This window comes from Eulemur rufifrons, chromosome 16 (genome assembly GCF_041146395.1).
Source record: "Eulemur rufifrons isolate Redbay chromosome 16, OSU_ERuf_1, whole genome shotgun sequence".
In the NCBI taxonomy this organism is placed as follows: domain Eukaryota; kingdom Metazoa; phylum Chordata; class Mammalia; order Primates; family Lemuridae; genus Eulemur; species Eulemur rufifrons.
In genome coordinates, this window is record NC_090998.1 from 7,098,616 (window position 1) to 7,110,017 (window position 11,402).

The 11,402-nt window shown below is 47.4% G+C and overlaps 1 protein-coding gene across 7 annotated transcripts; it reads left to right on the forward strand.

Annotated features, from left to right (window-relative positions):
* Positions 1 to 1,864: 1,864 nt before the first annotated feature.
* On the forward strand, positions 1,865 to 8,406 carry COPS7A (COP9 signalosome subunit 7A). Of its 7 annotated transcripts, none has more exons than XM_069489822.1 (8): positions 1,865 to 2,069; positions 2,393 to 2,605; positions 5,345 to 5,420; positions 5,661 to 5,749; positions 6,721 to 6,923; positions 7,582 to 7,687; positions 7,850 to 8,001; positions 8,174 to 8,406. In XM_069489822.1, the coding sequence occupies exons 2-8, from the start codon at positions 2,444 to 2,446 to the stop codon at positions 8,211 to 8,213; spliced, it is 828 nt and encodes a 275-aa protein (XP_069345923.1). In that variant the 5' UTR covers positions 1,865 to 2,069; positions 2,393 to 2,443; the 3' UTR covers positions 8,214 to 8,406. The 7 variants fall into 7 exon arrangements, with proteins under 7 accessions (XP_069345923.1, XP_069345924.1, XP_069345928.1 ...); XM_069489823.1 differs by having other exon boundaries at positions 1,865 to 1,998; XM_069489827.1 differs by having other exon boundaries at positions 1,865 to 1,971.
* Positions 8,407 to 11,402: the final 2,996 nt, after the last annotated feature.

The window sequence follows — 11,402 nt, forward strand, 5'->3', positions numbered from 1 at the left end:
TTTCTTTCTCCAAATACTCTTTTTCTACTTACTAACTGTTACCTCATGTTCTCTCACTCCGCTTTCTCTCATAGAACCATAGAACATCACAACCAGAATTGCCGTACATTTAATCTGTCACTTGGCTGATACAGAAGAGGGGAAGAGGAGATGCCACAAGATGGCATGATTTGCTTTAAGGTCACAGCTAGTTTAATGCCATATCAGAACTAGATCTCAGGTTATCCCTTTCTCTTTCCTTTCTTCTCTTTTTCCTTTCTGCTTTTTCTTTCTTCTCTTTCTTAACACAGTGTTGGAATCAGACAAACTTGCATGTGGATATTAGTTCCACTACTTATACTGGTGACTGTCAACAAACTATTTAACTTCTGTGATCCTCAGTTAACTGAGATGTTAATATGCACCTCAAAGGGTTGTGGAAAGATTGAATACAAAGTTGAACAAATAGAGCACCTGGTGCATAACAGAACACATATTGGTTTTTTTCTCATTCTTTCATCTTATATATACTTTTTCCTTCCCTCTTTAAAAATGATAAGCTTGGACTCATTAATTCCTTGGTTCCATCAAACTTTGAATCTCATTATGCCTTTGATTTCTTCTCCTCACTTTTATGTTTAATCTCTTCCATTCATTTTCTTGTCCTCCTCTTCCTCCTTTCTCTCTTTCCTTTCTGTGTTTCTGCTTCCTATTTCCTATCAGGAACAAAGGAATGTGGACCATAAACTCTGCACTTAAAGTTCCTTCAGCCCTAACAGTCTGCTAGTCCTATAATTTTCTGTTTATCTCTTTTCTCTTTTTCACTTTCCCTTCTTTCCATTACTTATAAGTTACTTAACTTCCCTGGGCCTCAGTTTTTCCATCTGAAAATTGGAGATAATTAATAGATTATTGTATCAGGTGAATTAAGTAAGGCTTATAGCGTAACACAAAGGCCTCCAAGATGTCATTAACTTTACTCTTATTTAACCTTCTGCAAGCCTGGTGTGAAATATAAAACACTATAGAAATCTTAGTTGTTTTGGGTTTTTTTGTGTGTGTGTATCATGAAGTGGAAAGATGGTTGAGTTTGAAAAGTCCTGGGTTCCAGGTAAATCCCTGATTTTTATGAGCCTCAATTTCCTCATCTGTACAATGAGGATAACATATGTTTTCCTTCCGGTAGGGTTTTTTCCTCTCCCAGGAATTAAAAGACTCCATGTGAGCTCCATGTACTTGTACTTGGAGCATCACTCTGCAAGTACACGTTGTAATCATGGTACAGAGTGCCTAGAGTCACACTGGGGTCAGTACAGTTGTGACGATTCAATGGGATAAAATTTTAACAGATGTCTGACCAATAGTAAGCACTGGATACATGTTAGCTATGACTATTTCCTTTACCTTTTCCACTTCTTTTTTCCTGCTCTTCAAAAAAAGTGAGTGGTTGAACTACCGAGTTGATCTCTGCTGCTAAATTTCTATCATTGATTATTGTTTGCTTCCTCTTCTCCACATTCCCTCCACCCCATTTTTCTCTGCTCCCTCTCTCCTTGCATTACAGATTTCCTCTTGGCCCAGGCATCCCACGCAGCCTGGATCTCCAGCTCTCTCGCAGCTTAGAGCAGACACAGAGCCACCCGACACTGGGCACTTGCCTGGAACTTAACGCATTTAGCTGCTAGCGCTCTCAATGCAATAAAGTTTTATTGAAACAAAGCCGAAACAAAGGCGTCTGTCCTTCTTTCCCCAGCAACCAATCGGAGAGTAGAATGCTTGTGTCCCTCCTTGGAGCTTCGGCGGTTGGAAGGCGGGGGCGGGGCATATCCCGCTCCATCCTGTGTCGTAAGAGCGGAAGCAGGGCCGGAAGGCGGCCATAGAGTTTAGTGGCCAGAGCGACTCTGCAGGGAGGTGGCAGGAAAGGCTCGGAACAGCTGCCGGAGGTGACGGAGCGGTGGCCCCGCCCGGTGCGCTGAAAGAGGAAGCTTCCTGGTAGCAGCACGCAGAGTCTGACCCAGGGTACGACCGGGCAGTCGGCGGGAGCCTGCGGTCCCTGGGCGGCCTCTTTAAGGGAGGGGGCGGAGTTACGTGTAAGGATCGTGGGGATCAGGTCACGTGGCTGGGGGCACGTGCAGACACTAGTGGAGAGCTGAAGGATCCTCGTCGTTAGGGTGGGCACCATGTGACACCCCCTCCCCTGCTGCATCTTGTTCCTTGTTCGGTGGGTTGGACGCGTTGGGGCTTGGGGTTAGGCCCAGGGGAGCGAGTGGGCGTGGCAACCGTGTAAAGCGGCTGACTTTAGAATTTTTGGATCCGCTCCATCTCTGACTCCTCACTGCAGAAGTGACTTAGTGCCTCTACGATACAGCTCCTCCCCCTTGTGCTTCCCCTCCTGCCAGTGTTAGGGACCTAGCTTTACATCCTCTTTTCCTTGCAGCCCAGGTCCCTCCAGCTCAGTGCGGCCATGAGTGCGGAAGTGAAGGTGACAGGGCAGAACCAGGAGCAATTTCTGCTCCTGGCCAAGTCTGCCAAGGGGGCGGCGCTGGCTACACTCATCCACCAGGTGCTGGAGGCCCCTGGTGTCTACGTATTTGGAGAACTGCTGGACATGCCCAATGTTAGAGAGGTGGGTTGCTGGCCTGAATAACCCACAGGGAAGTTTGGGGGAAAAGTTTGAATTTAAGAATGGGTGGGCAGGGCTCATTCTGCAGCCCCATAACCATTCAGGTGAACAAAAATACAGTGATGATTAACTGGCAACTTGTGAAAGTAACCAGTTAAAAAGTAACCAGGCCAGGCAAGGTGGCTCACACCTGTAATGCCAGCACTTGAGAGGTTGAGGCAGGAGGATCCCTTGAGGCCAGGAATTCGAGACTAGCATGAACAACATAGTGAGACACCTTCTCTACAAAGAATTAAAAAATTGGCTGGGTGTGGTAGCACGTGCTTGTAGTCCTAGCTACTGAGATCACTTGTGCCCAGAAGTTCAAGGTTATAGTGAGCTATAATCATGCCACTGCACTCCAGCCTGGGCAACAGAGCAAAACCTTGTCTCTTTAAAAAAAAAAAAATAAACAGTAGGAAAGTAAACCTCTTAGTTTCCCTCTGGAGATGAGGGATCTGTAAAGCCTAGTATTTGTCGTGATTAGGCAAAAGAGCCTGTCATTCAGAATAGGAGACCAGGATTCCAGCCTGACTCTGCCAGGTGTAACAGCTGTTAATAATCATGTCACCTTGATCAGGCCACTTTTATTTTAGGGCCGCAGCTTTCTCTTTCAAAAATGGAGATGAGGCTGGGCGTGGTGGCTCACGCCTGTAATCCTAGCACTCTGGGAGGCCAAGGTGGAAGGATCGCTCGAGGTCAGGAGTTCGAGACCAGCCTGAGCAAGAGTGAGACCCCCGTCTCTACTGAAAAATAGAACGAAATGGTCTGGACAACTAAAAATATATAGAAAAAATTAGCCAGGGATGGTGGCGCATGCCTGTAGTCCCAGCTACTCGGGAGGCTGTGGCAGAAGGATTGCTTGAGCCCAGGAGTTTGAGGTTGCTGTGAGCTAGGCTGACGCCGTGGCACTCTAGCCAGGGCAAAAGAGCGAGACTCTGTCTCCAAAAAAAATAAAATGGAGATGATACTGCCCCTCACCATTATTGTGGGAATCAAGTGAGATTATGGTAAAGTGTAAAGTCCGTACAAATGGAAGGAATGAACACGTTAAATTAGCATGCCCTCTTCCCCCACGCCCCCACCCCCTGCCTCGTGCAGTATATGCTAATCTGCTTAAAGTAAGTAATGAAGAAGGTGTCTTTTTCCCAAAGACATATGGCAAGCTGCTAAGAACACAGCAGAGAGAACCGTTCACACTGCAGTAGCAGAGTTAAGAGTTTAAAGTCAGGTCACCAAGACTTGTGGCACCACGCAAGGGAGATGCTCTGATGGTTGTTTGTGGTCAAACTAAGAGCCAAGTTTTTGAGGGCCTATGATTGAGTGAACAGATTTAGCCTTTTTGTATTAGTCTGTGTTATGGAGGAGACTGGCCGCCTGTTGTACTCGCTTTCATCTGCAGCAGATCTAGAGTATCAATCAAGGCAAAGAAAAAGAATGCTGCTTAGCATTCTGCCAGTGGTCTGGGAATACCAGAAAAGTACCAGACACGGGGCTTACCCTTCTGAAGCTTCCATTCTAGTTGAAAAAATAAGATGAATGGATATAAACCATTCAAGTATTTATTGAGAAAGCTTACTACATTCATAACTCTGCTAGATCCTAATTGGATACCAGAGACTGGATCTATTTTTTTTTTTTAATTTTTAATTTTTATTTTTTTTGAGACAGAGTCTCACTCTGTTGCCCGAACTAGAGTGCCGTGGCGTCAGCCTGGCTCACAGCAACCTCAAACTCCTGGGCTCAAGCAATCTTCTGCCTCAGCCTCCGGAGTAGCTGGGACTACAGGCATGCACCACCATGCCTGGCTAATTTTTTATATATATATATTTTTAGTTGTCCAGATAATTTCGTTCTATTTTTTTTTAGTAGAGATGGGGTCTCGCTCTTGCTCAGGCTGGTCTCAAACTTCTGACCTCGAGCGATCCTCTCGCCTCAGCCTCCCAGAGTGCCAGGATTACAGGCGTGAGCCATGGCGCCTGGCCCAGAGACTGGATCTACAATCTTGTTGCAAGGAAACATGTTCTTAGGTAACAGCCTTTTGCAGGGATTGAATTGAGCAAGTGAGAGAATAAGTGATCAGCGATAGGAGGAGAGGAGATCTGGGTGGGCTGGACCAGGGGATGCAATATAGCCTCCTGGTGCGGGGGGTGGGGGGGTGGGGAGGGTGTGAATCAGAGGCCACAAATTCAGGATCAATTTCTGCTCCTGGCACAGTCTGCCTGGGGGCAGCACCGGCCACACATACCTAGGCCATGCAGCTGTCAGAGATGAGTGAGGCTGAGATAGGAGTCTTTGATGAATTGGGGAGTACTGCAGACTGCTAAAGATATTCAAATTTAGAATATTAAACACACTCTGAGGGCCAAACAGCACAATTTGCGGCATCTGGTGTGTATGTCTGTTAGATTCTAAATGTTGAAGGTTTTCAACTCTGAATTTAGTGTAGGAATTGGGTGGTGTATGGAGCAGGAGGACCCTGTGGATTGGGAGAATAGTGTAAGCAAAGGCCTGGAGGTGGAAAGGAGCCCTTCCTATGGGGAGAGTGATCGAAGAGGCTCAGAACTCCTTTTGGTCAACCAGGAGAGGTAACACTGGCTGGAAAAGATGGGGCCAGAAAATGGACTTCAAAACAGGGTAGGCCTGGGAGGGTGGAGAGGAAGAGCTTCCTGTCACCTCTTCTTTTCCTTCATATTCTTGCAGCTGGCTGAGAGTGACTTCGCTTCCACATTCCGGCTGCTCACAGTGTTTGCTTATGGCACATACGCTGACTACTTAGGTAACTAGAGGGGCTGGAGCTCTGGAGTAACAGAGATGGGAGAAGGGCAGTTTCTGGAGAGATTTAGAAGAAATTCCTGGGATACCCTGTAGAAATTGCTAGATCCCCTGGGTGCACAAAGTCCGGGTAAAGACCTGAATTGGTATAGAAAACTAATTTTGACAAAATGCAGGGGAAGGAGGCCAGGGCTTCCCACAGAACTGAAATCAGGATTCACTTCGTTTTGTTCTTTTTCCTTAGCTGAAGCCCGAAATCTTCCCCCACTTACAGAGGCTCAGAAGAATAAACTTAGACACCTATCAGTCGTCACTCTGGCTGCCAAAGTAAAAGTAAGTGACAGTTGCCCCAGTCCCAAGCCAGTGAGGTCTAGAGCATCTTTTTCATGTGCCTGGGAGTTTGCACTAGGATAGCCCTTGACCAGACTGTCCCTTCTTCCTCTCTTCCCTCCTCCAAGGTCTGTATCTAAACTACTCCATAGGCAGCCATTAAGCCTGTTATTCTTAGTTTTCTAATTTGTCTTTATTTTTCAAGCAAGTTAAGTTCTAACTAAACATCTTTTGTGTTTTTGGTCAAAATACCAACTAGGATGCTGTGCACGTGTTGTTCAGCAATTCCCTTCCTCCCACTGTGTAAAGTCCCATGAGAACAAAGCCTCAGAGCTGGAAACAGGGCTCTCTTCCGATAAAGTGCTGGGCTTCTGTTTGTTAGAATAGGAAATGTATATCCCAGAGGTACCTCTGTGTTCCCTTGGGGCTCAGTTTTTTGTTCAGTGTCCTACCTCCTGCCCTGCCCAGTCTGCGCTCTTCCAGTTGTTTCCTGACGCTCAGGCATTCTCATTTGACTTGCGTCAGGCTCTCCATGGTGAGGTGCCTCAGAAGGAATGCCTGTTGGAAGTAGGTGACATAAATGATAAACAGTACTCCAGACATCTCCCACTACTGCATACTCCCCTCATGTCAAATTGATCTTGAACAAAGGCCGTGTGACATCCTGAGCTGTGACCAAAGGAACAACACCAGGCAGGCCTCACTTTCTCCCTCTGTGGTGTGGGGAGCGAGTGTGGGAGGGGTGGTAGGGAAGCATAAATCTTGTATCTTATTTAAGATTGTCCTTCTCCTGATGCAGGGGATCATGAGATGGGGCTATTTTTATTTATTTTGCCTTAGAACCAGCCTGTTAGAGGAATAGGAGCGGAGGGTAGATGGGCCTGGGCAGTGGGGAAATGGAGGGAAGAAGAGTCTTGGAAGCCCTTCTTTGCTGTGGAACCTCACAAATCCTGGCTTGACCTCCCCGGGCCCAGTGCATCCCATATGCAGTGTTGCTGGAGGCCCTTGCCCTGCGTAACGTGCGGCAGCTGGAAGACCTTGTGATTGAAGCTGTGTACGCCGACGTGCTTCGCGGCTCCCTGGACCAGCGCAATCAGCGGCTGGAGGTTGACTACAGCATCGGGCGGGACATCCAGCGCCAGGACCTCAGTGCCATTGCCCGAACCCTGCAGGAGTGGTGAGACCTGTGTCCTGGCACTGTCCCTTCCCTTCTCACCGCAGGAAAGGGAGAGTGCTTCAGGGTGAGAGAGGGCAGGTGGTGGGCTGGGCTGCAGAGGTGGAACCCAAGAAGATGAAAAGAAATGAGCTCATTCCTCCAAAGGCTTCTGAACGAAGACAGAAGTGGAGGAGGCCCTGGGAGGCAGGAGTCTGTGTCCTTGGTACAGTAATTTGGGCAAGGAAAGGGAGTGGTAGCCTTAAGGAGATCCTAACTGGAAAGGTTGATCAGCTGTGTTAGGCTGGCTTCAACCCACTGGTCTGTAACCACCATTGTCCATAGGCAGGGGCTCTTCCTCTTCTCCATTTCTCTTTGTGTTCCTATCTAGCTTCAGTGTCTCTGTTCATTACTTCACCTTCTTTTTTTCTCTTTAGCATCTTCTACCCTATTTTATTTTCAGTTCCCACTCCCAACTTGCATGTCACTCCAGAAATTTCCTTATCCCTCTCACATCATACCTGAGTGTGTGTCTCGCTGCTGGGAGTGGTGTAGGTGGGTTCCAGGTGCCATGGTGAGCGTTCCCAGCTCAGACAAGGGTTTGGATACCAGGATCTAGAGTTCTTTTTGAGTCTGTTTTCCATTAGTCTGTAGTCACAGCCCTCTTCTGATGCTCGCGCAGGTGTGTGGGCTGTGAGGTGGTGCTGTCAGGCATCGAGGAGCAAGTGAGCCGTGCCAACCAGCACAAGGAGCAGCAGCTGGGCCTGAAGCAGCAGATTGAGAGTGAGGTGAGCGGGCAGGGGAGCAGAAGGACCCAAGCTCTTCCAGCCTGGGCCACTTGTCCTGTGTGGAGGGGGTTGGACAATGTATGTAGCAGACAGACAAGATGGGCAGCGGCTGTCAGGTTCTGGAACCTTCCTTGCTATACCCCTTTCCTTTCATCCTGGTAGGTTGCCAACCTTAAAAAAACCATTAAAGTTACAACAGCAGCAGCTGCTGCAGCTACATCTCAGGACCCTGAGCAACACCTGACGGAGCTGAGGGAACCAGCTCCTGGCACCAACCAGCGCCAGCCCAGCAAGAAAGCCTCCAAAGGCAAGGGGTGAGCCAGTGTGGCAAGAACTGCTTGCTTCTGGGGTGCCCCACTTTTACTTCAGGGACCTGGCTGCCTTCACTTCTTTTAGTCATCTGCATGCTGGTGGGGAGTGGGGGGACTCCAGGAGTTAGGGGATTCCCTGCAGCCTCTCTGTCTCTCTCTCTCTTCCCCTTGCCAGGCTCCGAGGGAGCGCCAAGATTTGGTCCAAGTCGAATTGAAGGGACTGTCGTTTCTTCCCTGGGGATGTGGGGTCCCAGCTGCCTGCCTGCCTCTTAGGAGTCCTCAGAGAGCCTTTCTGTGCCCCTGGCCAGCTGATAATACTAGGTTCATGACCCTTCACCTCCCCCACCCCCAATATAGATCACACCTTCTCTAGGGAGGAGGCAAGTACAGGTCATGTTTCCATTGGTACTTTTTGTTTCTTGTGACTTTCTTATGTGCTCCATTGCTCCCCCTCCCCCCCCCCCCGCCATGCTCTCTCCCCTATTTCGTTAAGAGCTCAGCATTTGTCCCTTCATTATGTGTCATTGAGTAGATGGACAGCCCTGATGGGGGATTGCTCTGTCTCCAGCATAATCCACAGGTGTTCCTTCTCCTACCACTCTGTCCATGCATGCCTAGCCCCCCACTCCTGCCCCCTACCCCCACCTGTTGGGCAGCATCTAAAGAGCCATAGGGCCCCCATCTTTATTCCCACCCTGAGAGTTCTGGGAGCCAGTCTGCCATTCCAGGAGTCACTGGACACTTTCATCCTAGAATCCTGTCACACTAGAGTTGCTCCCTTTCCTCTCTCCTCCCCTTGGGCCCTGGGAATGCTGCTGCTTCAATGACCCCAGAGCCTGAGAAAGGCATCTGTTTCTTAAGATGTTGATAGATGGTTTTTTCTTGGCTCTGACCATCTTGGGGAGCCTGATGGCAGTCCTGGAAGGATTTATATCTCCTTCTGTGAGTTTGGTGAGGAGGGAAAGGGAATGTAGATTGTATTTAAAAAAAAAAAAAAAAGGTATATATGCATATATCTATATATAACATGACACAGAAATAAATATATGAGAAATCTATCTACAAACATACCCTGAACTGGGTATCTTCTGTCTTTGATATTTGGGGCTGGGAAGAAGACTCATTCCCAGTCCACTCTAAAGCACGGTGCTGGAAAATGAAGAGAACTAGATACTGTTTACTGAGTTCTGGCCTTGCAGCTAGGAGACCTAGATCCTGGGCTATGTGACATTGGACAAATTGCTCTGTATTTCAGTGTCCATTCAGAAATAAAGAGTACTTACTGAGTACCAACACATGATAGGTACTGGACATGCAAACTGATGGTCACTGTCCCTGCTCTCAAAGAGCTTGAGTTCAACCAGTTTCCTTCCATCACATAGAATTGTAAAGGAAAGAGATAGCTGGGTGCAGTGGCTCAAGCCTGTAATCCTAGCACTTTGGGAGGCCAAGGCCGGAGGATCCCTGAGGCCAGGAGTTCAAGACTAGCCTGAGCAACATAGAGAGACCCTGTCTCTACAAAAAATAGAAAAATTAGCCAGGCATGGTGGCATGAGTCTGTAGTCCCAACTATGCAGGTGGCTCAGCCAGGACGGTTGCTTGAGCCTGGGAGTTTGAGGCTGCAGTGAGCTGTAATGACGCCACTGTACTCTAGCCCAGGCAACAGAATGAGACTCTGTCTCAAAAAAAAAAAAAAAAAAATTACAAGAGAAAGAGTTGATAATGCACTTAGGAACTTGAACATCGAAACCACACAGAACTATTAGATCTACAGCAAGAAGCAGCAGTTAAGCCCCTGCCCTCAGTCCAATTAGAGCTTCCGAAGAAGCGTGCTAGGAGGATTGGTATCCTTGGCCTAGAGTACCACTGTGTACACCCTAGAATTGGGAAGCTCTAGTGTAAGGTACAGTTGAGCCCTCACTTGCATAGAAAGTGGCTGCCTTCTGAGGGCCCTAATGTTGACTCAGTTGCTCTCCAAAGTCTGTACTCTTTTAGGTGGAGATTTAGGACAGGCCATTCTTCACTGGTCCTAAAGCTATCAGTCATTTAACTAGAAAGCGGGAGTAGGGTCCTGGGTTTTTGACTAAACATGGACTAGTAAGCTTATTGTCTTGAAGAGGCAATGGAGACTTCATGGCACCACTCCAGTGAGCCCCATTTTAGGAGTTGACACTCTTGGTTTCTCATCTTAGCTTTGTCTAGACAAGGAAGGCTTGATTCTCAGTCTCTGCCTCTGAAATAAACCCCTTCTTCCTCCCACATGCTCCACTGTATAGAAGTTGCTAATTCCTGGTGCTTTGAGACTGTCCCCCCTCTCCCACCCGTGTTCCAGTTTTCCTTTGGAATTTAGTATCTTTACCTGTAAACTGGTCCCAGCTAATGGTGCCATAAAACTTTCTAGAATTCTATAGTTCCAGTCTTAAGTGAATGGCTCTAAAGTCCAGTGTGAGCTTGGCTGAAATTCCCTGGCTTCACACCCAAAGAGGGAGGGGAACCATTCACATCCCAGGGTCATGCAAATACAATGCAGTTTGTCTTTGCTTTACAAAGAGAGGACACTTGTCTATCAAGGCATGAGGAAAGGGCAGCAGATTATTTGAGAAATGATGAGGGCTCAGTTTTTTATCACAAAATTTGGTTCACAATTTAAGGATTGCATGTGTGATCAAGCCCAGGGCATCAGGAAAATCTTCCTAACCAAGAATTTATCACCCACTTACACATGCTGATCTTTACTTTATGGCAATCTTGATGATTTTAGGGCTGGACACCATGGTAAGAGTAGGAAGAGAATTTGCCTTCATGAGAATTCAGAGTTCACACACATGAAACAAATGACACTTAAAAGATTAAGCCAGAGTCTCTCAAGCTGAAAACGGCAGTTGGACTGATGCACATCTTTAAGCATAAGAAGAGCAGAGAATGTCTATGGTCAGTGTTTTATGAAATTTTTATTAAAGAAAGATTAGAAGTCCCCCACTTTGGCGAATCTTCCAACATGGATGGGTAGAATGGAGTCTAGATGGCATATCTAGGCGGTATATCAGTTATTGCTAGGTGACAAATTATTGTAAAATGTAGTGGCTTAAAACGACACATATTGGCCTGGTGAGATGGCTCATGCCTGTAATCCTAGAACTTTGGAAGGCCAAGGTGGGAGGATTCCTTGCGGCTGAGAGTTGGAAGACATTTATTATCTCATTTTCTGTGGGTAAGGAATCTGGGCATAGCTGAGCTTAGTTTTTGCCTCAGGATCTTTCACAGGCTGAAATCAAGGTGATAGCTAGGGCCATAGTCTTCACAAAGCTCAAATGGGAAGGACTTGCTTCCAAGCTCACTCAGTGGTTTTCAGCAGGATTTACTACTTCATGGGTGGTTGCACTAAAGACCTCATTTCCTGACTG